The sequence below is a fragment of the Bufo gargarizans genome, chromosome 4 (assembly GCF_014858855.1).
Source record: "Bufo gargarizans isolate SCDJY-AF-19 chromosome 4, ASM1485885v1, whole genome shotgun sequence".
Lineage (NCBI taxonomy): Eukaryota > Metazoa > Chordata > Amphibia > Anura > Bufonidae > Bufo > Bufo gargarizans.
This window is the reverse complement of record NC_058083.1, coordinates 247,179,090-247,206,945: the sequence shown is the minus strand read 5'-3', so window position 1 is coordinate 247,206,945 and position 27,856 is coordinate 247,179,090. Positions and strand designations below refer to the sequence as shown.

General features: G+C 38.5%; 1 protein-coding gene across 5 annotated transcripts in view; it reads left to right on the top strand.

Moving 5' to 3' along the window:
* COL12A1 (collagen type XII alpha 1 chain) overlaps window positions 1-27,856 on the top strand; it is a 165,569-nt gene that overhangs the window by 119,700 nt on the left and 18,013 nt on the right. For all 5 annotated transcript variants that reach the window (XM_044288842.1, XM_044288838.1, XM_044288839.1 and 2 more), the window contains 9 exons: window positions 207-371; window positions 1,400-1,438; window positions 1,536-1,674; window positions 2,953-3,095; window positions 5,065-5,174; window positions 19,095-19,241; window positions 20,072-20,149; window positions 22,871-22,957; window positions 23,306-23,359. In XM_044288842.1, coding sequence (XP_044144777.1) covers window positions 207-371; window positions 1,400-1,438; window positions 1,536-1,674; window positions 2,953-3,095; window positions 5,065-5,174; window positions 19,095-19,241; window positions 20,072-20,149; window positions 22,871-22,957; window positions 23,306-23,359 — 962 coding nt within the window. The remainder of the gene's footprint in view (window positions 1-206; window positions 372-1,399; window positions 1,439-1,535; window positions 1,675-2,952; window positions 3,096-5,064; window positions 5,175-19,094; window positions 19,242-20,071; window positions 20,150-22,870; window positions 22,958-23,305; window positions 23,360-27,856) is intronic.

Genomic DNA, 27,856 nt, shown 5'->3' with positions numbered 1-27,856 from the left:
TACAGGCATACCGGTATTATCAGCATAAATGTCTAGCTCCATTACAATAACAACCGTAATTTGTAATGATACTAGCAAAACGAATACAAGTAAAGCTTAGGATAATAGACAGCAACGCTGCAAGTCTTGCAAATAATGCATCTGTTCAGTGTTGCAGATGCAACTCTAAATGGGATGAGAACCGTCATTCTCGTTTTTTTTAACAGGATTTAGCGTATTCGTGATTGGAGTGGCTGACGTGGATTATAACGAGCTTGCAAATATAGCTAGCAAACCAAGCGAACGTCATGTCTTCATTGTTGATGACTTTGATGCCTTTGAGAAGATTGAAGATAATTTGATCACCTTTGTTTGTGAAACTGCAACTTCGAGTAAGTCTCATCTTGATCTATTTGTTACAAGGTAGTTCTTCATTATATGACAATTAACCCTTTAGGCTTCATGCACATGACCATGCCCGTATTTTTCCTCACTCCCATCAATAGAAAGGGCTATTCATGACTGCAGTAAGGACAATAATAAGACATGCTCTATAATTTGCAGAATGTTCACACGGAGCCACCAAAAATATACATACAGTATGTCTGCATGGCCCAGCAGAGATGAATAAGTCAGAGTGGATGAAAAATATGGTCTTTTTTTACGGTGCATGAAGGCTTAGGGGGACTAGTAGTTGTGGACAGAGTCCAGGCTTTGTTCGTACAGTGTGTCAATTTGATGTACGGAAACGCTGGTTAATTTCTTGAGATAATCCAATACATGATTTATATATATGTTCTTTCAAGAGGTTTATTATGTAGAACAAGTACTGTATTGGTTTATCTTGATGTGAATAACTGTATTTGTTTGCTAGGAGGTACCAACTGCTTCCAGGATAAATAAATGATTTCATGCTGGCAGCTTGTAGGCTTATTTGTGTTACTATATTATTATTGCAATCACTTTGACTTAGGCTGGTGATTAAGAGATCAGAGTGAAACCATCAACAAGAATTGACTCAACAACTCAATTACAAAGGAGTAGGGACACGCCGACCTTTTCTCTAAGTACATACCAAAGAAAATTCAGGAACCTAATGAAAAATTAAGCTTCTCATATTTCTAGGAATATCAGACATGCCAGAGAAACAGTTATCAGACTAGATTCCAAGTTCATAAAAAAAATGACACATCAGGAAATTAACATCAATAACAAGAACATTTTGTGTTCTTTTGTGAGCTTTGCTTCCATTTACAATGATGCAAAGTTTATTCACATGTTCCAAAGTGGGACCAGTAAATATGGTGCCAAGGGCACATCACGTAATGCATACCAAGCTTCAGAATTATGTATAACATGCTGCAGCTATGAAACGCTAAAATTATACATTTAGATAAAATCATCTTGCTTTTTCTTTCAGCTTGCCCGCTCATATACCTTGATGGATACACATCCCCTGGTAAGAGGTCCTTTTGATATCCAATCTTGCATACTGGTTTTTTTTTTCATTATTATCCTATGCGCATTGTTTTTTTTCATTTTTGTTTCTCTCAAAGGCTTCAGAATGCTAGAGGCATACAATCTTACAGAAAAGACTTATGCGTCAGTCCAAGGTGTCTCCATGCAAACCGGTTCTCTCAACAGCTTCCCTGCGTATAATCTTCAGAAAGATGCCTTCCTCTCAATACCTACCACGTGAGTAACGGAGAGTGTAAAACATTTTCTGCTCCAAGGAAGTCTTAGGGTTGACATTTATAGAAAACTAGCTGAAGGACCCGGCTTAGCTCGGGTATATTGAATCTATTTCATTTAATGCTTGTGAGTGTCGTTAAAAGATATCAACACTATAAACTATAACAGTGACATCTACAGCACACTGCCCCCAAAACAGTGACCCCCACCACCATTGTGCTCTGTCCCTTAACACTGACACCCCCAACAGTGCCCTGTCCCTTAAAATTGGACCTCCACAGCAGCCCACCCCCTTCACTTTGACCTTCACAGCAACCTGCCCCTTTAACAGTGAGTTTCACAGCACACCACACCCTTGACAATGACTGCCACAGCAGCCCGCCCCCTTAACAGTGGCCTTTCAACAATCTTCCCCTTAACACTGGCCCCAAAGCGGACAATCCCCTTAACTGTGGCGTCCAGAGCAGCCTGCCTCTAGGGTGGCCAGAGGTCAAGTTTTAGGCCGGACAGTCTGGCTTTCAGACCCCCTGTCCTCCGTCTGGCACAGCGCCTGGACGGACACAAGGATGTCCTTTTCAACAACTCACTCTCAGACAGCAGCACTGTGCTGTCTGAGTGTGAGCTGCAAGAAGAAAATCACCCTCTGTCCCACCCCTGCAGCTGACAGAAGTCGATTTTCAACTTCATTCTTTCAATCCCTGTCAGCTGAGGAGTCGGAGGGGGCATGGCCTAATCAGATCGGGGGCGTGGCTTAGAGGGACCTAGAAGTTGATTTTTAACTTCATTTTTCAATCTCTGTCAGCTGAGGAGTGTGAGAGAGCGTGGCCTAACTGGATCAGGGGTGTCCTTTTAAACAGCTCACTCTAAGATAGCATCACTGTGCTGTCTGAGCTGCAGAGAGAAAGTCACTATCCCTCCCACCCCTGCAGCTGACAGAAGTTGATTTTTAACTTCATTTTTCAATCCCTGTCAGCTGAGGAGTGGGAGGGGGTGTGGCCTAACCGGATCAGGGGCTTTGAACCTGGACAACCCCTTTAAATACAGCTCAGAGGACACTTAAAAAGATTGGTTATGCTTTGCATATTATGAAGCCAGACTTTTCGCGGCTTGTTCTTTTTGTAGTTGTCCAATGGTATCACTACACTTGGCATATATGCTGTGGATTTGTATGTGGGAGAAAAAAATTAGCAGAAAGGTGGATAGGATTTTTTTGAATGATTTAATTAAACACATTGCGTCTATTTAAAAAGTAATACTTACTTCATTCAATTTTGTTCACAGAGAGCTACATCCTGACGGATTGCCACCATCCTACACTATCATTCTATTATTCCGTGTGCTCCCTGAGACCCCCAGTGAGCCATTCTCAATATGGCAGGTTACAGACAAGGGCTATAAACCTTTAACTGGAGTGACTCTGGATGGTGAGTATCTTACTTTTCTTTTGCAGTTTGCAATATTACAAAGCAGAGATGTTGGAAAGAGGATAACATCAATAGCTTTATTCATTTAACCCTTAAATTATAATTTGTATATGGAAGAACAATGGTGCACAGATTTCCACATTAATAGTACACCGAAACCTTCCTGGAATCAGCACAGAAACTGTCTCCCACTAATTTCAATGGGAGTCCGCACTGTCATCTATACAGCTGTGGATTATTTTTGCAGGGATTTCCAGATAGCACCAAGAAAGGCCATGGTTTCTGCATACAGATGGTCTTTAACGCCATGATAATTCACATACAATGCTCAATTTGTGTCCATTCCTGCACCTCCAATGTCTGAGTGTATATGTACGGTAACTTGCAGTCAGGAATTTATATTAGAGATTTTCCAGGACATCTATATTGATGATCTGTCTGCAGGACAGGTCATTAGTATTTGAATGGTGGAGGCTCCCCACTGATCAGTTGTTTGAATAGACCGCTGGCCTGCAGTTCCTCACAAATAAGCACAGTGCCGTACATTATATAGTGACCACGATTGTATAGTGGCTGTGCACACTAGTGATGAGCGGCAGGGGCTATATTCGAATTTTCAATATTACACAAATATTTGGGCGAATATTTGTCATATATTTGCGAATTCGCGAATTTGATATTATTTTCTTGGTCGCAAAAAATATGATAGTCACGTAATGCACGTAAAATAAGCTACTTTCACACTGGCGATTCTGGATCCGTTTGTGAGATCTGTTTCTGGGCTCTCACAAGCGTCCCAAAACGGATCAGTTCAGCCCCAATGCATTCTGAATGGATAAGGATCAGTTCAGAATGCACCAGTTTGGCTGCCTTTGGTCTCCGGTGCATTTTTTAGACGGTCACTAAAACTCAGCTTGCAGCGTTTTGGTGACCGTCTGACGATGCAGAGCCTAACGGATCCGTCCTGACTTACAATGTAAGTCAATGGGGACAGATCCGTTTTTCACTGACACAATATGGTGCAATTGAAAACTGATCCATCCCCTATTGACTTTCAATGTAAGTCAAGACGGATCTGTTTTAACTTAGATTTTTTTTATGAATAATGCAAACTGATCCGTTATGAACGGATACAACATTTGCATTATCGGTGCAGATCCGTTTGTGCAGATACAAGACGGATCCGCACCAAACGCGAGTGTGAAAGTAGCCATACAGGCGTGGGTCACTTTTGCTACATTTTCCAAGCTGCTAGAAGTTTCATGAGACTGTAGAAAATGGTTGGCAAGGCAGAACATGAAAAAATGGCTTTATATGCAGTGCTCCAATATATTCCAGATTGTGCAAATCGGCACCAACGATGCGAATATTTTGGCGCAATACATGAAACTTCACATTTTAGCAGGTCTGCATATCTGTATGGAAGGCACAACCTATCACACTACCTAACACCCTGCACTGTAACCCATCAGCTACACTATATCAGGATATAACCTACACTGACTATCTGTATTCTATATATAAGTTATCTAACTATCTATCTACTGTAGTGTGGAAAGCAGAGCACAGCATTGACACTGCTGTCTCTCTCAGAACTTTAAAAAACTGTAAAAATGTCTGCTGGGGAGTTTCCTATATAGTAAAGGGATAGGCAACTTTCCTATTGGTTGCTAGGGATGTTGCTAAGCTCAGACAAAGACATTGCAGCCTTCTCATTGGCCCACAAGCAAGAAGGGAGGTTACTGATGAAAAAAAAATCTAGAATATTCAACATTACAAATATATATCACTATATTCTAAATATTCGTGAATTCTTGAAGTGGCGATATTCGCCATTAATTTTCGCGATTCGAATATTCGTGATCAACAGTAGTCCCTACCGATATACACATATATTGATTACCTATCCTGAATACTGGAAAACCCCTTTAATTTTTGGTATAACATTGTTATTTCAATGTTTTTCTAGGATCCAAAAGAACACTCTCATTCTTCAACAAGGGAGCCACAGGCGAGACTCAGACAGTAACATTTGATGGTGATGAAATACAGAAGCTCTTTTTTGGAAGCTTTCACAAGGTAAACCATTTACTACATTATCCCAAATGTAACATTATACTGCCTCCCAAAATGCATTTATATCAATTATGTTAGTAAAGATTAAAGAGGTTAAGCCAGCTAATAGGTGGTATGAATTTAAAGTAAACATTCTTATGGGGAGCCAGATTAATCATCCAGCATCAGCCAATAGTGCAGCTTTAGACTGCCTAGTTCAAATATTAGACAGTATAAGTAAATATACTGCAAACAAACACATGAGAGTGCATCAGTATTATAATTAGTTTGATGAAGGGCCTCTTTTGCATTCTTGTAGTCCAGGGTTACACCGTTGCCTATAATATACAGTCAAGTAGACAGGGGTGTTGCTAGGGTCTCAAAAGATCCGGTGCCAAAGCCCCAATGCATGTGGCCCAATTATCTAAATCAACCCCCTCCCCCCTCCCTCCGCACACTCTAGCGCTTTGAGACATTTTAGTGTATCTTCTCCATTCAGTTCAGACAACTTCTTTCAGTCGCGCCTCATCTCTTCAGAGTGTGACACACAGACATCTTAGCTTCCACACTTTTCTATCAGTGTTATCCTGCTGCATGTGTGCCATGCAGATAGTCCCACCCCCATAGTAATAGTGCTCCTCAAACTCCCACCAATAGCAATTCTCTTCTAGAATGCCCTCATTAGTAGTACTTCCCTCTACAGTGCCAACAGTGATAATGCTCCCCTAGAGTGCCTCCAGTATTAATAATGCCCTCACAGAGCCCCCAGTAGAAATTAGGCCCCCTACTGTTCCCTCAGTAATCTCTCTACAGACACCTCAGTAGTAATAAGTCCCCCCATAGTGCTTTTAGTAGAAATAAGGCAGATCTATAAGTCACTGAAGGTCCCCCCAGTATTTATAATGCCCCCTGCAGTGCCCCTGTAGTTATATTCCTCACTATTTCCTGCCCTCCGGCCTAGCGTCCCATGTAAATAACATCACACCATCTCTACTTGATCCCCTCCAAAATACAGTCCCATGTAAATAACATCACCCCCTCCACAGCTGCCTTCAACATACATACATTCAGTCCCATGTAAATAACATCATTCCACCCCACTCCAACATACAGTCCCATGTAAATAACATCCCTCCCTTCAGCCCTAACATACAATCCCAGTTAAATAACCACAACTCCCAGCATTATTATGCCTCTCACTGAGAATCTACCCCTTCACTTACCTCTCCTCGTGTAGCAGACCTCACCACAGCTTATTCCCCAGGACTTCTCCTCTTCACTGCTGAGCGCCCTCCTCCACTGGTCACATGATGGTCTTAGCACTGATCACATGACTGTGATGTCATCACTGGTCCTTCAGCACTTGCAGTGCCTTAGATTCGATTCATATTACCGTTCCTGAGGATGGCAATACAGTTGTATCTATCTGGGAGGCAGTACATTCGGGGCCTGGAACAATACATCCGGGTCCCAAGCCCTGAATGTTTTAACTTAACAGCGCCCCTGCCAGTAGATAGTTGAGATTTTATTTTTATTTTTTACATATTTTTTTATGGACCGACTTTACACTTTCAGGTGACATTAGTTTGTGAGTGGACTGAAGGACTTAATATTTGCAGGTTTGATATGAGCATTTCTCTTCACAGGATAGCCTGCAGTTTAGCTCTGGACCCCTCAGTCAGCTAATCTCATAGTTAAATAGCTAACCGTAATGAAAACTGACCTGTAAACTGGCTAGTTACCAAAAGTAAGATGATGTAATTATGCTCTGTGGGTCAAAAGCTAATAGATCTCAGATTTTTTTCATGGTTATTTTACCGGTGAGGTAACAAGGCTGGAAAGTTGGAAAGTGCCATGGCCATTCTGGTATTTGGCGATTAATGTTTTTTTATTTTTGTATTATTATTTTATTATGACTGAGTATTAAAGGAAAGAAGCATTTGATTTCTACAGGTGAAACTCGAAAAATTAGAATATCGGGCAAAGTTCATTTATTTCAGTAATGCAACTTAAAAGGTGAAACTAACATATGAGACTCATTACAGGCAAAGCGAGATATTTCAAGCCTTTATTTGTTATAATTTGGATGATTATGGCTTACAGCTTATGAAACCCGAAAGTCTCAATTTTGAGTTACCCTTTGTTTGGGGGGTATGGATTAATTAGCTGACTAGAGTGTGACACTTTGAGCCTAGAATATTGAACATTTTCACAATATTCTAATCCTTTTAAGTTGCATTACTGAAAAAAATTAACTTTTGCACGATATTCAAACTTTCACCTGTACATGCCCAATCCTTTTGTTCTTAAGGGAGCTGTTGCCAAAGGTGCCTGCAGTGGCTTACTATCCTCTCTCTATTGAAAACGAATGCATGGTTGGCCAGTTGGGACGTGCATATAGGTGGGATGGGGAGGGGGAGAAGGCAGAAGTGTTTTTCACAGTGCTGTTGTCTTCTTTTGTCCTAATTGGAAACCGCATCGATCAAATTCTGAAGACCAAGAAGCAATGGATTTCTACATGCCCAATCCTTTTGTTCTTAAGGGAGCTAGTGCCAAAGGTGCCTGGCAGGGGCTTACTACCTTCTCTCTATTGAAAATTAATGCATGGTTGGCCAGTTGGAGTTTGCATATATGTGGTCTTCTTTTGTCCTGATCGGAAACCCCATCGATCAAATTCTGATGACCAATTCCAAGGTTGATGAAGTCCAAGGAAATCCCTTTAAACTGAGAAGTAATGAGCTACACATAATTATTTTCAAGGTACAACTAAACCCACTATTATTATTAGACACCAGTAGGAAGTATACATAATATAATCTCCAGTCCCTGGGGCTTTCATGAAAGGATTAACACTTAATTCCATACTTAACACATAGAACAGAACCATAACATAACTACTGGTATTTATTTAATGCTGTCAAGTATCATGAGTTTATGGACTGTGAGAATTCAACATAAGAACACGGGGAGGGAATTACATACAGCTTTGTGCAGATTGCCAAAACTCAGATTGATCATCCGTGTGGTTGATTATAAGTCTAATAATCACAGTAGTATATTTGGTAACTGATGACAGACTGTACTCAGTAATCAGTCCAGTAAGGGACATGATCTTATGACACACCAATTAACACCATGTCCAACATATGAAATAGTGGAAAAAGAAAGTCCATGACAAAGATTGCTGGAACACAAAAGAAGGTTAATTCCAAATGTTATAGCTTAATATTTGAGTCAAATTAGATGCTGTCTTGTACATCCCAGCAGCTGCCTGCCCACACATGTTGTTAACACTGTGCACATTAAAGGAGTTGTCTCATTTCAGCAAATGGGATTTATCATGTAGACAAAGTTAATACAACTATTGCCTCATTTGTAGGCTTGATTCATATTTCTATCACATTATACACTGATTGTGTCCAGGGGTTACGGCCACCTCTACAGCACAGATACATGCTCGCCATGATGGGAGCTAATGCGCATGCTCCCAAGGTCCTGGCCATCAGAGAGCCCAGGCTTTTTTCCTGTAGTGTGCAAGCACGACCACTGCTGGATTGCAGGGTGGTCATAACCCCTGGATAAGAGCAGTGTATAATCAAACCAGCAAAGGAAGCAATATGGACAATCACAATACATTAGTATGTACCTTGTATTAATTTTGTCTACAAGATAAATGTAGTTTGATGAAGTGAGACAGCCCCTTTAAAAATGGATCGCATAATTCAGAATATTTGGAGGACATATCTTAATTATATTTCTAAATATTGGGACAGATTTACTAAGGATTCTAGTAGACTGCATGATTTGTGGGCCAATTATCAGGAATAAGTATTCATAGGAATATTCATTCCTGATTGTTGGCCCATATAATCAAACAGGCAAATCAGTCAATAAACAAGCAAACACACAATTTTGGGCCTATTTGCATCTTTCATCAGGATGAAAATGCCCAAGTATTGGCATCACATCTTCCTGTGTAATCAGGGATGTACTACTGAAATAAACATGGTAGGAACAACAGAGGTAGCATCGGCCTATGTAATCAGACTAAAGGAGTGCTGATATCATCCATGGGTGCTCGCACTGCCCAAACATAGGGCAGTTTAATAAAGCCCTAAGACTGGTATTTTATTATGATTATGACTGGTAATTATGATTATTTATAGGCTCTTAATATTGCCTAATTATTTTTTCAAGTACTGTTGCATAAACAGCAGTTGGGCCTGTGCTGATTCTCCTCACTCTCATGGAGACCTCAGCATGGTCTACAGAAGTGGTGCTGCTGCATATTCATAAACTGTCACCAATGCAACCTCTCTAGGATGTCTTGTGAGAAAATAGGAACTGATCTTAAAGGGAACCTGTCGCCACCTCTCAGAGTGCCTCATAACTCAGCATATCCCCACCGATGTTCTTGTTTAGCTTGTTCAATGGATAACTTCTGCAGAACCACTTTATCGACCCCCCCCCCCCCCACGTAAGCAAATGGACCATTTGAAGTTAGGAAGGCATCTGCCTTAACGCTGTAAGTTAAGGCATCCCGCCTCTTTATTCTCAGTGGATGTAATCAGACTAAAGGAGTGCTGATATCATCCATGGGTGCTCGCACTGCCCAAACATAGGGCAGTTTAATAAAGCCCTAAGACTGGTATTTTTTTATGATTATGACTGGTAATTATGATTATTTATAGGCTCTTAATATTGCCTAATTATTTTTTCAAGTACTGTTGCATAAACAGCAGTTGGGCCTGTGCTGATTCTCCTCACTCTCATGGAGACCTCAGCATGGTCTACAGAAGTGGTGCTGCTGCATATTCATAAACTGTCACCAATGCAACCTCTCTAGGATGTCTTGTGAGAAAATAGGAACTGATCTTAAAGGGAACCTGTCACCACCTCTCAGAGTGCCTCATAACTCAGCATGTCCCCACCGATGTTCTTGTGTAGCTTGTTCAATGGATAACTTCTGCAGAACCACTTTATCGACGACCCCCCCCCCCCCCCACGTAAGCAAATGGACCATTTGAAGTTAAAAAGGCATCTGCCTTAACGCTGTAAGTTAAGGCATCCCGCCTCTTTATTCTCAGTGGATGTCTATGACCTTGTATATGGAAAAAATCACTGAAGCATCACGTCTCATGTAAACCAGCTCAGAGATGTCCATTAAAAGTGAAGAGGCGGGATGGGGAGCAGCAATCATGACTTGGCGCACTAAGATTGCTGCCCCATTGACTTCCAACTGTCTATTTGCATTAAGATGATTTTTAGCTCATTCTTTATGCAGCAGCTGAATCCTTGAATGATGTTTGACAAGAGTACTGTGGGAATTCTGTATACTAGACTTTCTGAGACTTATTAGTGATACTTTTACAAAGTTAGATGTTTTCTCTCTTATTCATACTTTTAATGAGTCTGCAGGGGCTCAATGAAAATAACCAGTCAGTTATAGAATCACAGCTGTTGGAGTGATAAGTCTGCGGTGGTCTGTGCTTCATCTTTGACTTGCAGTACAGTAGCTTGGCTTTACATTTCACAAAGGTCTTAATCTTTTGTAATGTTTGATCTGTGTGTAAATATATTGAGTTAAAACAGCTCAATAGCTCAGCTGTCAAATTTGTAAAATCTCATTTTACTTTATTATAAGTACAGTGGATTTCTGCTCAAAGGCTTCTCAATGCAGTTGGTGTACATTTCTAGTAACTTTAGTTGCCTGTTTTCTGTGGTTTTGGAATAAGAAAGGGAAATAAGTTGCACTGGTTAGAGTACATACTGTGTGCCATATATGAGACAAAGTAGTAAGAGCAACAGCTACGCAGATAGTTTTGGAATGAAGTGATTTGCATTAAATGCCAGTACGGAATGTGCAAGACACCTTACAGTTTAATGGTGTGTCTGTCCTTCAGACACTAAATTATAGTGGTCTAAGGATGTCTTAGAAGTCAGAAAAAATTATTTTCCAAAATAAATCTCAGCTCTATCCTCTGTGCCTTTCTTAGGTCTATCTATCAACCATATATGTCAACCATCACAGCGCTAATGCATTCCGTAACACTGTACAGAGATTGTAATCACATCAATCTCTGCCCCCAGTAGGGGTCACAAACAAATTTCCTGTAACTTACACAAATGGACTAATTTCATAAAAAGTCAATTAACCTGTTGCCTAGTTTTTGGAATGTTAGAGGAAACTTGGCAGAAGCATACAACCTCCATGCAGATGTTACTTTTTGTTGGATTTAAAGCTAGGACATTGATGCTATGTTTTCTTTGTTATAGTAGATAATCTATACCCATTGAATAATCTATTTCATTATATGATATAACATTTATGCAAATAGTCCAGATAATCTTGATGAGTTTTCATAACTCATCTAACAAACTGTCCCAACGGTGAGGTGTAATCTGCGAGGAAACCTGGCCATAATTGTTCAATTTCCCTGTTCTGTTCAACAGAATGGAAATGAAGCATTGCACAGTACCTATACATTTCAATAGGTTGTCTCTGCAATGCAGGACTGAACAGTTCCTCCAGAACAAGAGACTTTATCTGTAATTGCATTCTACTCTGGAACGATGTACCCTCCTATACTACAGGGTGTATAAAAATTGGTTTCTGAATTAAAGAACTCCTTAAGAACACCAGTCATTGCATATGCTCTAGTTCTAGCTGAGGTTTATAGTACTTTCAGAATTTCAGAAGCCAAGACACTACTGTATCTTAAAGAGGTTTTCAGGGATTTATATATTGATTGCCCGTCTAGAGGATAGGTCATTGATATCATACTAGATGGGTAATACCGTGCACCCCTACAAAGAGCATTATCCACGGTATAGTTTCAAGCATTAGCGGGTGCTGCAAATAGCTGTGGATAGTTAATCAGTATCCAAGTCCTAGAAAACCCTTTGACACCTTCCCCCTGCATGCATTTTGGGCATTAGTGACAAAACTATTTTTTTTTATTTTTTGATCGCTGCCTTCCAACTATAACAATTTTTTTTCCCCCTGATGCAGCCCTATGAGGCCTTGTTTCTTTTGCAGGACAAGTTGTAGTTTTTAATGGCACCCTTAATTTTTAACTGTTTCTGGGGGGATGGGAAAACAGCAATACTTCCACAAAGTTTTTGTTTTACATTTTTGCTATAAATAACACAACAACTTTATTCTCTGGGTCAGTATAATTACATATATTTTGTTGATGTTTTTGAAGTGTTTTTAGATTGCTGCATCCCAAGACCCATGACTTTTTAATTTTTCCTTTTTTCCTGAGCTGTGTAAGGGCTTACCTTTTACGGGATAAACTATAGTTTTCATGTGTATCATTTTGGGTACATAAAACTTTTCAAATACTGATTTAAAAAATGAAAACCTCTGAAAGGGGGTCAGAAGAGTACAAATAATAATAAAAAAAAGCATGGGTAAGGTGTACATGAGATATGCAACTACATGAGCATATATTTTTAAAACCTCTTTAAGCTGGCCATACCTTTAGATGTATATTGACTGAAGCAGCAGATTTTGGTGGGATCAGCTGACTATCTGATGTATATGGGAGATTTTCAACTATCCCCTCATAACAGATTTCACGAGAATTAAGGATTGGCCAAGTATGATTTCAAATGCCCAGTTCTTTTTTTTCTTAGGGACATAAGATGTTGGCAAAAAAGTCTGGAAGTGGCTTTCTCATCTTCTTTCTTCTGAGAAAAAATAAGGGGGTCGGATGGGATATCTGTTGGTAGAACAAGCATTTTACTAACTGCTATCCTATGTGTATGCCCGATACTAGCGCCTTATGACTTTGGCTTTTATAGCAAAAAAAAAAAGTCCTTTGAACCTCTCAGAAAATGAGATTGCAGTTTAATCATGACATGTGCTTCTGTTTGACTTTACTCGACTTTTGAACGGTACCGCTCTACTTATTGGTTCTGTAAAGTAATGATGAAATTATGATATAGTAAGTACCCTCTCATTGTTTTCATATCGATTGTAAGTCTTCCAGAGAACGATAATGAGCTCAAACTTGGCCTGGAAAGGAGGAACACTCTGGCGTAGACCAGTGGATTTTATGCCTTGCCGCTTTTTAGCTGCTGAACTTGGGATGTCACTTGCTTCTGGGAAATGTTTGGCTTTATCCTTGAGACTAAAATGTGAGTCTCTTTGAAAAGCAAGCAGACTTTACTGCTCATGTTTTCAGGAAACCATGGATCTCACTTAAATTTACCTTCTGGTAGCTGTAGTCAAGCAGCTTATTGAGCTATTCAAATTTTCCTTTCCTCTGCTTCTGTGGAATAGTGTTCACTTAGTTGTTCTTTTGTGGGTTTTGGTCTATGCATTTAATAAGGGAACACAGAGGCAGGAATCAGCAATTTTTGGAATGTGTGTCTCATACTGTATAGTCTGGTGTTATAAAGTTGGCATGCATACTAAATTGTTAGAATTCATGAATTGTGGGGTTAGAAATGTTTTTCTTTTTACTACTATACACGTAAATACTCTTGGCACTAAATCTATGATGTAGTACTCCGCAATCTATAATGTTACGAATTAGTGATTGTAGAACTGATTTGGAAAGTTTGAAATTAGCTATGAATTATATCAATTGTCATGTTTAGGAATCAATGGAGAAACATGTTTTTCCTGGAAACAGCATATAGTTTGAGAACTTGTGATTTACATTTTAAGGACTAAAAAAAAAATAGATATATTTTTAAAGATTCATACTAGGGATGAGCAAATAGATTCTAATTAATTAATTTGCCTCATTAGCAAGAGTTCTCCACCTCAGAGGAGATGCACCTACAGATGAATAAGCGCCCATCTGTCTGTTAATTGACAGGGTCGCACATCTTCTCCATCTCTGACAATCTGAGCCTTGCTCCACTGCTCCGAGTAGGAGTGCAGATGGCGAAGCTCAAATTTGGCTGTTGGATCAGCAACTGCACATGTGTCGCTACCTAGAAGTACCAGAGCAGTGGAGCAGGGTCCAGATTGTTTGTGCTGGAGAAGATGTCCGGCTCTGTCAATCAACAGGGAAGTGGGTGCTTCTTCATCTTTGGGGACAGACCCTCACAGGTGAAGAGATGCTGCTAATGAGTCAATTTACAAAAAAAATTCACTCATTCCTTATTCATACATTTCTATTGAAGCCTTACTCTCATTAACAATAAGTCACATCTCCAAGTGCAGTGTAAGACAAGGCAACCAGGCTGCCTAGTTTGAGATTGCATCTCCTGTCACCGATTGCAAATTTCAGAAGCAAATGTGGTTTTGTTTGTCCTATGGAGATCTGGAGATGTTACTCACTATAGATCACAAGGGCTCACTTACATGGGCAGATTATCAGAACAATTATTGGGATCAAATATATAAAAGCTTGATAATTGCCCCATGAAAATGTGCCACCAATCACCCGACAAGCGAACAAAATGCTTATTTCCTGGGTGACACATCATTAATGTAGCGCGTAAAATCCTTGTTTGTGGGTAGCACATTGCCCTGTGTAAACAGGGATGCACTTCACAAAAGCTCTAAGGGACACATTTATTAAGAATGGTGTTTTAGGACAATTTCATAGGAAGTCAGTTAACCTACCGGTATACGTTTGGCATGTAAGAGAAAACCAGAGTACCAAGAGGAAGTCACACAAATAAATGAAAAGCACACTACTACTACAAAGCAATGGTGCTAAGCATGGAGCCAATATGTCTATTTTCCCTTTTTAATGCTGTGATTGGGTAGAAGGTGAAAGAGGAGGTGCAAACAGTTTACAGTGATGTCATGGCTTTGATTAGGTTTACGCACAAGGCTCTAGTTGTTATATATAAATGTGGTTGGCTGCACTTAGAAAAGTCTAAAGCTTGAAAAAGAGGCCAACATTGAAGAAGTCTTTAAAAACCTTTGTGTTTATATGTTGATGGTTGTTTTCATGGAAACGGAAAACACTTCAATAATCCGCGATCCTGAATTATAAGAAGTGAGTGACAAAATCCTAAATAGACGAAAAGTCAGTCTTTTGGAGGATTTGTCTGTGGTTTATTTGAAGGAAACCATATGTGCTGTCAGACAGTAATGTTACATTTATCAGAGCTCAGTGTCTGCGGTAGTGCGGTTATCTGCAGAAGCCTTTTTTTGTATCACACCCTATTATTATAGCCTCATTAAAATTTAGGTAAGACAATTATGTTCCCAGTTATGTACCTTTATAAACATCCTGGGTTTGTACATGCTGTGTACACGCATGTAGTCTAATATTCCTATGAATGCATATTATACACATGCAGGAAATGGTGAAGGCTGCTTTTTACAAAGTACATGTAAGGAAATGTATTTTTTATTTCAACTTGATGCCAAGTATTTCAAAATAGCCTTGGAAACCAGTAATGGAATTTGATTTTGGCTTTGTGTCATAGCCAACAGAATATGTTATAAAAAAAAAAAAAAGGTATTTAAAGGTCTCATTCTGTGCTCAGGGAAAGATAATGAACTGATAATGGGAACAGAGTAGTATTCCATTCAGTAATTTATATAGTTTTAATAAAATGCTTTCATACAAATAGAATACAGAGAATGGATTGTCCAAATATAACTGGGCAGAATCCTCTAGCAGTATTTATCAAAATTATATTGGAAAAATAGCATTTGAATAGAAAGTCTTTAATTCTAGAAAAGTTTAACATTTTGATACTGTTCAAATTTAATGTGAAAATAAATAGAGATAAGTGAATTTCATGTTATGAAATTCGTTCACGCTTCGTTTGGTGGTAAAAGCAGAATTACATTATGGATTCCGTTACCACGGACCATAACGCAATTCTATTACGGAATGCATAACAGAATGCCTTTAGAGGCTTTCCGTTATTCATTTTGTCATAATAGAAGTCTATGGCCTGCATAACAGATCCGTCCCATTTCCGTTATGTAGGAGAGGACTCCCCTGCATAACTGAAACTGGATGGATCAGTTTTGCAGCCCATAGACTTCTGTTATGACAAAATGCCTCTAAAGGCATTCTGTTATTCATTCCGTCACAGAATTGCGTTATGGTCCGTGGTAACGGAATCCATAATGTAATTCTGCTTTTACCACCAAACAAAGCGTGAACGAATTTCAAAATATGACATTTGTTCATCTCTAAAAATAAACTAAGCTAAAAAAAAAGTCAAACTCTCGGAACACAATCAGAAGAAAATCCCAAAGGTCTGAGATCTAACAAAATGCTAACATAGTCAGGTATTGTTCAATAGTTCAGCGTTAAATATAAATGTATGAAATATAAAACCTGCAAGTAATACTGTATATGCAGCATCCATTAAATTACAGTTGCTTCAATTTACCATATTTTCAACATGAATGTAATGTGAAACCATACTCATGCCCCTGACAATGGACCATCCTTCTATCTCCACCACCAATGAAAAAAATAATAAAAAATCTCACCTTGTTTGTATCAGGAGCTGTTCAGGGAAAACTGATGGTTTGCATGTGTTTTTCATGTGTGCGAATTGCATGTGTTTTTCATTTGTGTGAAGAAAAACTGAGCTATAACAATCCACTTCTCCAAGCAACCATCAGTGAAAAACACATTGCATCCGGATTGCATGTAAACCTTCATTTTTCATGCAAGCCCCATTCACTTCTATGTAGTGAGAGCTGCGTAAAAAGTGCAGTGTATAATATGCTTCAATTATTCCTGAACGCAAAGATGATTAGTGAAAAACAACACCTATTGAAATGAATTGTTCAGGATTAAGTCCGGATGCTATCCGTTCAGTACACACATCGTATCTGGATGGAAAACTTGCTTGTGTGAACAATATCATGTCTATGGGCATCAGTGCTTAGGGTTCTTTCACACAATAGAGAGAGATAATATACATGAGATAGATAGATGATATACATGACATAGATGATATATATGAGATAGATAGATGATATACATGAGGTAGATAGATGATATACATGAGATAGATAGATTATATACATGATATAGATGATATACATGAGATAGATGATATACATGAGGTAGATAGATGATATACATGAGATAGATAGATGATATACATGAGGTAGATAGATGATATACATGAGATAGATAGATTATATACATGATATAGATTATATACATGAGATAGATAGATGATATACATGATATACATGAGATAGATAGATTATATACATGAGATAGATAGATTATATACATGATATACATGAGATAGATAGATTATATACATGAGATAGATTATATACATGATATACATGATATACATGAGATAGATAGATGATATACATGATATACATGAGATAGATAGATAGATGATATACATGAGATAGATTATATACGTGATATATATGATATTCATGAGATAGATAGATGATATACATGAGATAGATAGATTATATACATGATATACATGAGATAGATTATATACATGAGATAGATAGATTATATACATGATATACATGAGATAGATGATATACATGAGATAGATAGATGATATACATGATATACATGAGATAGATAGATTATATACATGATATAGTTGATAGACATGAGATAGATAGATGATATACATGAGATAGATAGATTATATAGATGAGATAGATGATATACATGAGATAGATAGATGATATACATGAGATAGATAGATGATATACATGATATACATGATATACATGAGATAGATAGATAGATCGATATGTCACCAGGTCTTCCATGTTTAATTAGATTATGAATAGACATAAACGACCATTGATGGTAAAAAGCACATGATGTTTCATCTACCAAGACAATTTTCTTTCTAATTTGACTAACCATAACACACAAAGATCGTTCGGAGGACTGTTTGCTATTGTGCATTAATACAATTACAGCACATTACAGCTAGTCAGTAGACTGTCAGATGGGATAAAATGTAGTTTGGTCTGCTTTACACAGGATTGTCCAGTGTCCTGGGAATAATTATGGTTTGTATGGAGCAATTACTATAAAAGCCCATCCTTTTGGCAAATCGATTCTGCCAATTAGAGTTAAATACATCTGTGGCTAATTATGTATTGAGGTTGAGCATAGCCAATGTAATGGGATAAATATCTGTATACATTAGAATGTGTACTTGGAATAACAATTTAGGCACACATATTAATTGGTTTACTTAAACAGAAAGAAAAATAGTCATTATAGGATTTGTAACTGAGGATTATCCTGTGTAATGTTTAGAAATCTCCCAAGCTAATGATAATAGGCACATATATTCATATTATTGCCTTCATATCTGTATTGCAGTTATTTTATTACTTTACAATTGCTTGCAGAGAGGTTTCTTACGATACAAAGCGGTTGTATTTTGCAGTTTTCTAGTTAAAAACTTTAAAGAGGAGGAATGTATCAAGACGAGACTTTTAGGGCATCTTGAAACTGTTTAAAAATGCTACTCTACTTTTCCTACTCCACCACCATTGCTGGAGCACCATTGCAAATCTTTCTAGCAATTCTTTACCATACTAAGCCATGCCATATTCTACTTTTCAAAAGTGGTGAAAGTGGTGTAAATTGGTGAAAAGTTGCATATTCTGGTGCAAGTAGAAATGTGTGATATTTCTGGCATACTAAGTTTATACATTTGATACATTCCCCCAGGACTTTGCATTGTTAACTTCCAATTACTTAGATGTCTACCTTATTGTAGGAGTGTCTTTCCTTGTGTATTATCCAAGTAAACTCAGAATGGACAGCAAAGTGTGAGGTAACCTTGGGGTAACTTACAGTACATAGTAGCGAAAGGAAGGGAAGAAGGAATTAAAGGGCAAGAAAGAATGTGTGACCGGATGACAAAACAAAAAGACTTTCTCAGTTGCTTTCTATGTCTGACTATGGTTTCATGATACATGTATATGTGTAAATATAAAATCTGAAAATAATATCTGAATAACAATGTTATTGTCTTTAGGTCCACATTGTGGTGTCTCCTTCATATGTGAGAATTTATGTTGACTGTAGTGAAGTGGCAGAGAAACCAATTAAAGAAGCTGGTAGCATTTCAACAGATGGATATGAAGTACTCGGGAAGCTCAGGGGTGACAGAAAATCTGCTCCAGTAAGTAACTTTTAATGCAGAATACATCATAAGATTCTGAATATCCATTATGTATTTTTAGCTGCAGGATCATCTCTCCGTTCTTTTACAACCTGTTTCCATTTGTGCAGTACACAGTGTTACCAGTTCTCCAGTATGTAAAGTTAATGGGGAACAGCAAATTTACAAGGGTCAACTTGTATTTGAACTTTTTGAGGTGTCTGTAAGCTGCTCCTCCTCTGCTGTGGAAACATGGACTATCAGCCCAGCCAAATGTGCATATTTATTGCGAACTGGTCAGCTAAATGATCACATAGCACGAAGATGCATTCTTTGTATAGTCATCTACTATTGTCTGGCCTTCAACTTCTGTTTAACTGGTCAGGAGATTATGAACATAAAAATAGCTAAACGAAGCAGCACACTTTCTTTTTGTCACCTTGTTTAGTGCTATGGTATCACTATTGATTCCCATACCATATATTTCTTACAAGGCATTTCATCAGGATTTGACATCAAGTCAAGTTTTAAGACCTTATAAAGCTGAAGTCTTTCCACATACTCATATGCAACAATATAGAAACAGTCCCTGGCAATCTTCCAAGATCTGCTACTCACAATTTTTATGTACCACATCAAATATAGCCAGAACAATGAATTTTACAATGGAGAAACTTGCCAAACAAGTAGAACTTAAATTCACTTAGGAGATGACATCACACTATGTAATTCGCTGCAGATATTCATTTGTCATCACTTCAGATGTGGATGCTAAGCAAATGTCTTGAAATGTCTGATGAAAAAGTACACAAATGACATGACAAGTAAATAAGTATTTTCCTTCTTCCCAGTTCCTTCTCCAGATGTTTGACATTGTATGTACTGTGACCTGGACAAGCCGGGATAGATGCTGTGATATTCCTTCAATGGTAAGTCTTATATAAATATTTTTACATGCGGTTATCCTATGGTTACAGTAGCAATGTATACTTTGTGTGAGAGATATAGGAAGGTACTGTCCTTCAAAAGTTAAAAATCTATAACAGGACCCCCAACTACCAAGTGCCATTAATAATGTTAGTGTCTTATTATATAGCAAGAAGGCCCTTTGACCCCCTCAGGCACCAGGGCCAGGTTTGATGGGTAACTCTGCACCCATATATCAAGCTGTTTTCTTCCTTAAATCTGCCATCCATAGTTACATCTAATATCCAACATTTTACATTTATAGCCTTGCATCTTTACTTTGTAATTCCCAATCTGATACTATCTTAATACTATTCTATACTATGCTTTAAATCCGCCATACATAGTTACATCTAATTGCCAACTTCTGACATTTATAACCTTGCGTCTTTACTTTGTAATGCTCAACCTAATAATATGTTTCCATTCTTATTCCAAGTTAAAGGAGGCACAAACTTTAACGTGACTGGCTGACATAGATTCCAGGCATTACTTGGGCCAGAAAACTATGATAAATGTGTTGGCCACATAGGCCCCACCTCTGCTATCCCCCCCTCTTTTCAAAAAAGTGGTGAGCCTGGAGGAAAATGGCAAAAAGTCTACATTTCTGGCACATTGAGCTTGATAAATCCCCCTCATTGTGCTCTGTCAATGATGAGTTGATATGCACTGTCTGACAATGGATTTTATATAGTTTATAGACATTATACAGTTTCCAGTCATTTTGGTAGGAATCACTCTTAGGGGTTGCGTAATGTCCTCATAAATCTCCCACAAAATTTTGCAAGACTTAAGTATCACATAATGACAGTTGAAAAACAAGATTAAATTGCTAAAGCATCAAGGCTTTCTGGTAAAGGTATTAAAGTAGCATAGTTCAATAAATCATGTGGTGAATTTTCTCATCTGGCTGATTACACAATTATGCCCATACTTAACGCAGCAACAGATGTAAACTAGTAGCGAATCTGAATGCCATTATGCTAAGAACCGGGCACAAACACAAAGGCTTTTCAGATATCAGATGACTCTAGCAATCTGCGAAGATATACAAAGTAGAACTACAAAAGCAAATACATTTTTGGCAATTTGCAAATAGGAAAATAATATACTTTACAAAAGTCATTCTTTAAACCATCTGGGGCATCTCTTACGTAATTTATTAGCTTACTAACAGCCAAATATAAACAGCCTAGTATATTGTGTCAGCAAGAATAATTCCCAGCACTGTATACATTTCACTTGGCATCAGCAGCTCACTTGTGACTTGATGAGTATCACACATGATGACGTCAGTATGCACCATCTCAAGTCCGGACATTTTACTGACACCCTTACAGATCCATTTCCTAACTTCTCCCAAAGGCATTTTATCACATTCATTGAAAAGTGCAGAACATATCTCATATTTACAACTGAAAAATATAAAACAGTTCCACTTATGATTACATAGTGAAAATTAGATACATAAATAGATATATAGATGATAAATGTGAGATAGGCACATAGATAGATAGATAGACAGATAGATATATAGCAGATAGATTTTATATATATATATATATATATATATATATATATATATGTATAGGCAACAGATAGTGGGATAGATAGACAAATAGAGATAGATAGATAGATAGATAGATAGAGTCCAAAATATTCTGAGTGGCACAGCAGTCAAATAGTTGTGTGCCAGCAGCTGTGAAGATGATCCAACTTCCATCTACATAAATGAAGAAATTCCACGGCACTCTCAAAAAAAGTAAATTAAAAGTAGTGTTCTTAATCACCAAAAGCGACCTTTCAGTCCTCTTACTGGGATTTTTCTCATATAGATAGATAGACGGATTCTTCAATTGATATACAGTATTTTACTTACTGTGTGTGAAATCCATAGAGGAAGGTACAATGTTTCTGACTTCTTTAGACGATTAGATGGAGTGTACATGGAGTGTAGATGGGTTGTAAATCATGAAGCCCAATCAGTTCTCTTAAGTGTGTTAACCATCTTAGGCTATTATTCACACGACCGTGTGTCTTTTGCGGTCCGCAAAACACTGATCCACAAAAAATGCAGATGACGTCCTTTTGGCATCCGTATTGTATCCATTTTTTTGTGGAACCATTGTAACAATGCCTATACTTGTCCGCAAAACAGACAACAATAGGACATGCTCTATATTTTTTGCGGGGCTACGGAACAGATATACGGATGCTGACAGCACATGATGTGCTGTGAGCATTTTTTTCGGACCCATTGAAATGAATGGGTCCTCATCCAATCCGCCAAAAAAAGGGAAAGGACACAGAAACAAAATACGTTCATGTGAATGTAGCCTTAAAGTTTAAAATCAAAGCTTGTGAAGACCCAGCGCCTGTACAGGTCATAAGATATTTTCATGTTATTGACTATACAGAGCGTTACCTATATTTGGTTACTGCACATAATGCGTCATCAGAAAATGATGGATTGAGGTACTGGATGTGTTCTGGATAGAGAGAGCCTAAACAGAACTGATAAATGCTCCTTTATTCTTATCACTGGTTTACAGGACTCTGACAGCTGCTGAAAATATCACATCAGCGCATGTTTTATCCTTTTCTTTACTAGCGTTAACTGATGTAGTTTAGTAACATATTTCTTTTAGTGTCTTTTCATCAAAGTGTTACTCAATCTTTTTCAGAGAGATGAAGCTAAGTGCCCAGCCCTGCCTCATGCCTGTACTTGTGCACAAGACAGTGTAGGAGCTCCAGGACCAGCCGGCCCATCTGTAAGCACCTTCATTTCATGATTCTCTTTAATGGTTTAGAAGTTTCATATTTTTTAAAGAGTTTATCTAAATTCTCTGATAATTATTTTAAGCTTTGCTTTCGTGTTTGGCTCCTTGTTACCATATTTTTTGTTAAACACATATGAGGACCTTCTGCTATAGAGTCAATGGACCTCTTGACTAAGATTGGCAGAAACAATGAAATGTGAATGTGCTTATGAAAATAATTCTTGTGGCTTTTTGCCAAATATGAAGTAGACCGCCAAGAGCTTGAGGCTTTTTATTAGGAGTTAAAGGATTTCTGACTGATATAATTGAATTACAAACTTACTGTTTGATTTTTTTTAGGGTATGCCTGGTAGCAAAGGTCCCAGAGGTGACAGGGGTGTAAATGGACCTTCTGTAAGTATATATTATATTATGCTTTATAGATGTTACATGGCAAAATGTATAATTCACTTTAAAATTAACAGCATTTCTTAATTCTAAAAGTTAATGATATTTGATGGACAGCTTATTACGGAATAAAATCGTTCTGCATATGTCTTTATAACTGATTATTTAAAATGACCAAATAGTTTTTGAGGGCTTTATTTAATACATGTTTGTCCATTTATTAAATTTTTTTCCACTATCTTGCTGTTGTTTTTCAACTTTGTGCTTCTGCCTATAAACTCTATAACTTTGCCTTTAAGCTACTCTCATATCAAGTTGAGGCTTTAAATGATCATGGGCAGAATGGGGACGGGAGGATTTTCTTAGTACCTGGAAACCTCCTTCTCAGTAGATCAGAAGAAAACACTGAGTTAAATATATATAAATATATAATATTGTGGTGCTAACCGCTATATAACTCTAGACCTCTAGGGATATTAAATATTAGCTCAGAACTATTCTAGACCTCATCATGGATGAGGGATATCCATTTTAACATATTACTCAAGTCCACAAGAGAAGCTAAGCTACTGTAGACCTACAGAGTTAATAGATATTAACCCAGAACCATCCTACACCCTTATGGATAATAATTATCAATACTAACTTCTTTAAAACCCAAGACCACCAGAGAATCAAACAATAACTTCTTAACCACCCTTTTTGCTTAGTTAATTATTTTTTACACTACTAGCAGAAGGACCCGGCTTTGAACGGGTATATTTATCTATTTAATTTATTGTTTGTGTGTGTCGTTAAAAGACATCGACAGTATCCACTATAACAGTGACATTTACAGTACCCCACCACTTTAACAGTGACCTCCACAGTGGCCTGCCCTTTATTAGTGACCTCCACAGTACTCTGTCTCGTTAACGGTGGTTTCCACGATAACTCACCCCCTTAACAGTGACCTCCACAGAGCTCCTTTCCCTTCAAATGTGACCTCTACAGCACCCACCCCTTAACAGTGACCTCTACAGCACCACGACGCTTAACACTGACCTCCGTAGCGGACCGTCCTCTTAACTGTGACCTTAACTGTTACGTCCACCATTCCCTGACCCTTTAACAGAGACCTCCACATCATCCCACCCCCTTAACAGTGACCTCCACAGCATCCCACCTCCTTAACAGTGACTTCCACAGCAGCCCGCCCCTTTAAGGCTGACCTCCACAGCAATCTGCCCCTTAACACTGACCTCCATAGCGGACAGTCCCCTTAACTGTGACCTCCACAGCAGCCTGCCCCTAGGGTGGCCAGAGGTCTGATTTTAGGCTTTCAGACTCCCTCTCCTCAGTCCGGCACAGGGCTTGGACAGACACAGGGATGTCCTTTTGAACAGCTCACTCTCAGACTGTGCTGTCTGAGCATGAGCTGCAGGGAGAAAGTCACCCTCCCTCCCACAACTGCAGCTGACAGAAGTTTATTTTTACCTTCATTTTTTCAATCCCCTCGGCTGCGGAGTGGGAGGGGATGTGGCCTAACCAGCTCAGGGACGCGGTTTAGCAGGACCTTCGGTCAGGGTTTTTAAGTCTGTCTTTTGAGGGTGGCCTGAATGCCACCCTACCTGTTCCCTTAACTGTGACCTCCACAGCACTGCGCTCCCTTAACAGTGTCATCCACAGTGCCCTGCGCTTTTAATGCTCACCTACAGCAGTGAAGAAAAATGGCTGGGTTGTTATGAAAACCTGGTGTTAAACTGTGTGTCTGTGGATACTATGGGCCTTTGAGCTTCTATTGGCTGATAAGGGTCATGTGACCAGGATTCTATTGGCTAATGCATTTTTTAGGAATATCCCAGGAACAGTATGTGCTAGTGAGCTGAGACCTGGTCTAAAACCTTCCTGATGTGCCTGTGTGCCAAATTTTGTGATTGTTAATGCGATGGTGTGGATTTCTTTAGCGGACATAAACACATACATACATACACTCAGCTTTATATATTAGATAATCCTTTTCTAATATTTGTATAAGATGTGTATGTACATCATTATGATTATGTAAGTTTGAGTACACTGAATTACACTGAACTACGTTACAATATTTTCTGTTATGTTTAATTTTCCTGCTGCTATAATGAAGGAATGATCTATGAAGATAAGGTGGGTGGGAATATTCCACACACACATGTAATTTTGCCAATTATATATTTGAACAGTTATAATACATATACACTCACCTAAAGAATTATTAGGAACACCTGTTCTATTTCTCATTAATGCGATTATCTAGTCAACCAATCACATGGCAGTTGCTTCAATGCATGTAGGGTTGTGGTCCTGGTCAAGACAATCTCCTGAACTCCAAACTGAATGTCAGAATGGGAAAGAAAGGTGATTTAGGCAATTTTGAGCGTGGCATGGTTGCTGGTGCCAGACGGGCCGGTCTGAGTATTTCACAATCTGCTCAGTTACTGGGATTTTCACGCACAACCATTTCTAGGGTTTACAAAGAATGGTGTGAAAAGGGAAAAACATCCAGTATGCGGCAGTCCTGTGGGCGAAAATGCTAGAGGTCAGAGAAGAATGGGCTGACTGATTCAAGCTGATAGAAGAGCAACGTTGACTGAAATAACCACTCGTTACAACCGAGGTATGCAGCAAAGCATTTGTGAAGCCACAACACGCACAACCTTGAGACGGATGGGCTACAACAGCAGAAGACCCCACTGGGTACCACTCATCTCCACTACAAATAGGAAAAAGAGGCTACAATTTGCACAAGCTCACCAAAATTGAACTGTTGAAGACTGGAAAAATGGTTTCTTGAACATGACAATGATTTCACTGTACTAAAATGGCCCCCACAGTCACCAGATCTCAACCCAATAGAGCATCTTTGGGATGTGGTGGAACGGGAGCTTTGTGCCCTGGATGTGCATCCCTCAAATCTCCATCAACTGCAAGATGCTATCCTATCAATATGGGCCAACATTTCTAAAGAATGCTATCAGCACCTTGTTGAATCAATGCCAAGTAGAATTAAGGCAGTTCTGAAGGCAAAAGGGGGTCCAACACCGTATTAGTATGGTGTTCCTAATAATTCTTTAGGTGAGTGTAAATACTGTATACATAATTTGAGTTTGTTCCACTGTTACAATAAAATGCTACTGTTGTCTTCAGTCTCAGGGACCCTTTTTCATAAAATGTTAGGGACATTTTCTTTGCAACAATTACAGCAATAGTAGTATATGACTTCATGACTCAACTATTAAAAAAGTGGGGTACGAATGTCAGTTTGAAGAATAATGGTGAGAATACTGTCATCTGAATAAAATGTGTAAGTTAACTCCAGCCCTTCGGTATTAATTAGAGATGAGCAAACTATTGGAAAACTTCAATGTGTCTGCTTTGCCAAATTTTAAAAAAAATTTGCTCTGTGATGAATTACTTCATCACAAAGCACATTTCTTTGCAAATAGTAGGTGCAATGGCAGGGAACGGCAATTGCACCGCTCCCCATCATTGAACCCCTCAGATGCTGAGTTCAGAGCTGATCGCTGCATCTGACATCAATATTACAGTGTAAAATAAAATAAAAATCTATAAATAATCATACTTACCCTCATCCATTTGATTGCGAAGATCTGGCCACCACCATCTTGAATAAAGATCCAATGTGAAATCTCACATAGCCCGCGATGACGTCATCATGACGGCCAGCGTGGTGACGTCATATGCCACAGCGCATGGCATTTTATGAGGGATCTTCAATCAAGATGCTGGTGGCCGGCTCTTTGCGCTCAAATGGATGAGCTAAGTATGATTTACATTTTTTTTTTTACCATTATTACTATTAGCACCAGTGAAAATTGATTCCTTACCACAAAGGATGAGGAAATTCGGCTTTGTAGCGAATCAAATTTTCCCTGAAATTCGGATTGTAGTCCACTTTGTGGACTTTGATTAACTTAACACTAATATTAATGTAGCCTCAAGCAAGAGAAATTAAAATCTGCAAGCAATCTTTATTTAGCAAGATCTACCAAGACTTATATAAATTAGAGAGATTCATCCTGGCACATGAGGGACTTTGAGACATTTTTTTGCAAAATGAAGGGTTAGAGGTAGTTTTAAAGAATTAAAGAGCATAACATTTAGTCCCTAAGACCAGTTTCACACTCACATGTTTCACTAATTCACTAATTACATTTGTGAAGAGAAGAAAATGGTTGGCACTCCAAAGTTACAGTGTTGTTCTGGTGCTCAGTGGTAGAGTGATGTTCCCAATACAATGTCAAAAACACCATAGCAATCAGTAGATTATTGAGATGCAAGATATACATTTTTTGATCCATCCAGTTATAGTATTTTGACATGGCCGATGTTTTGGTCTTTCCCCTTGTTCACATCAAGAGGTATGAGTATGTTGATGCTGGATGGTGGCATTTCATTCCATAATTGCATTTGTGACATACTTTATACATTACCATTATCACAGTACAAGGTATACATTTTTCA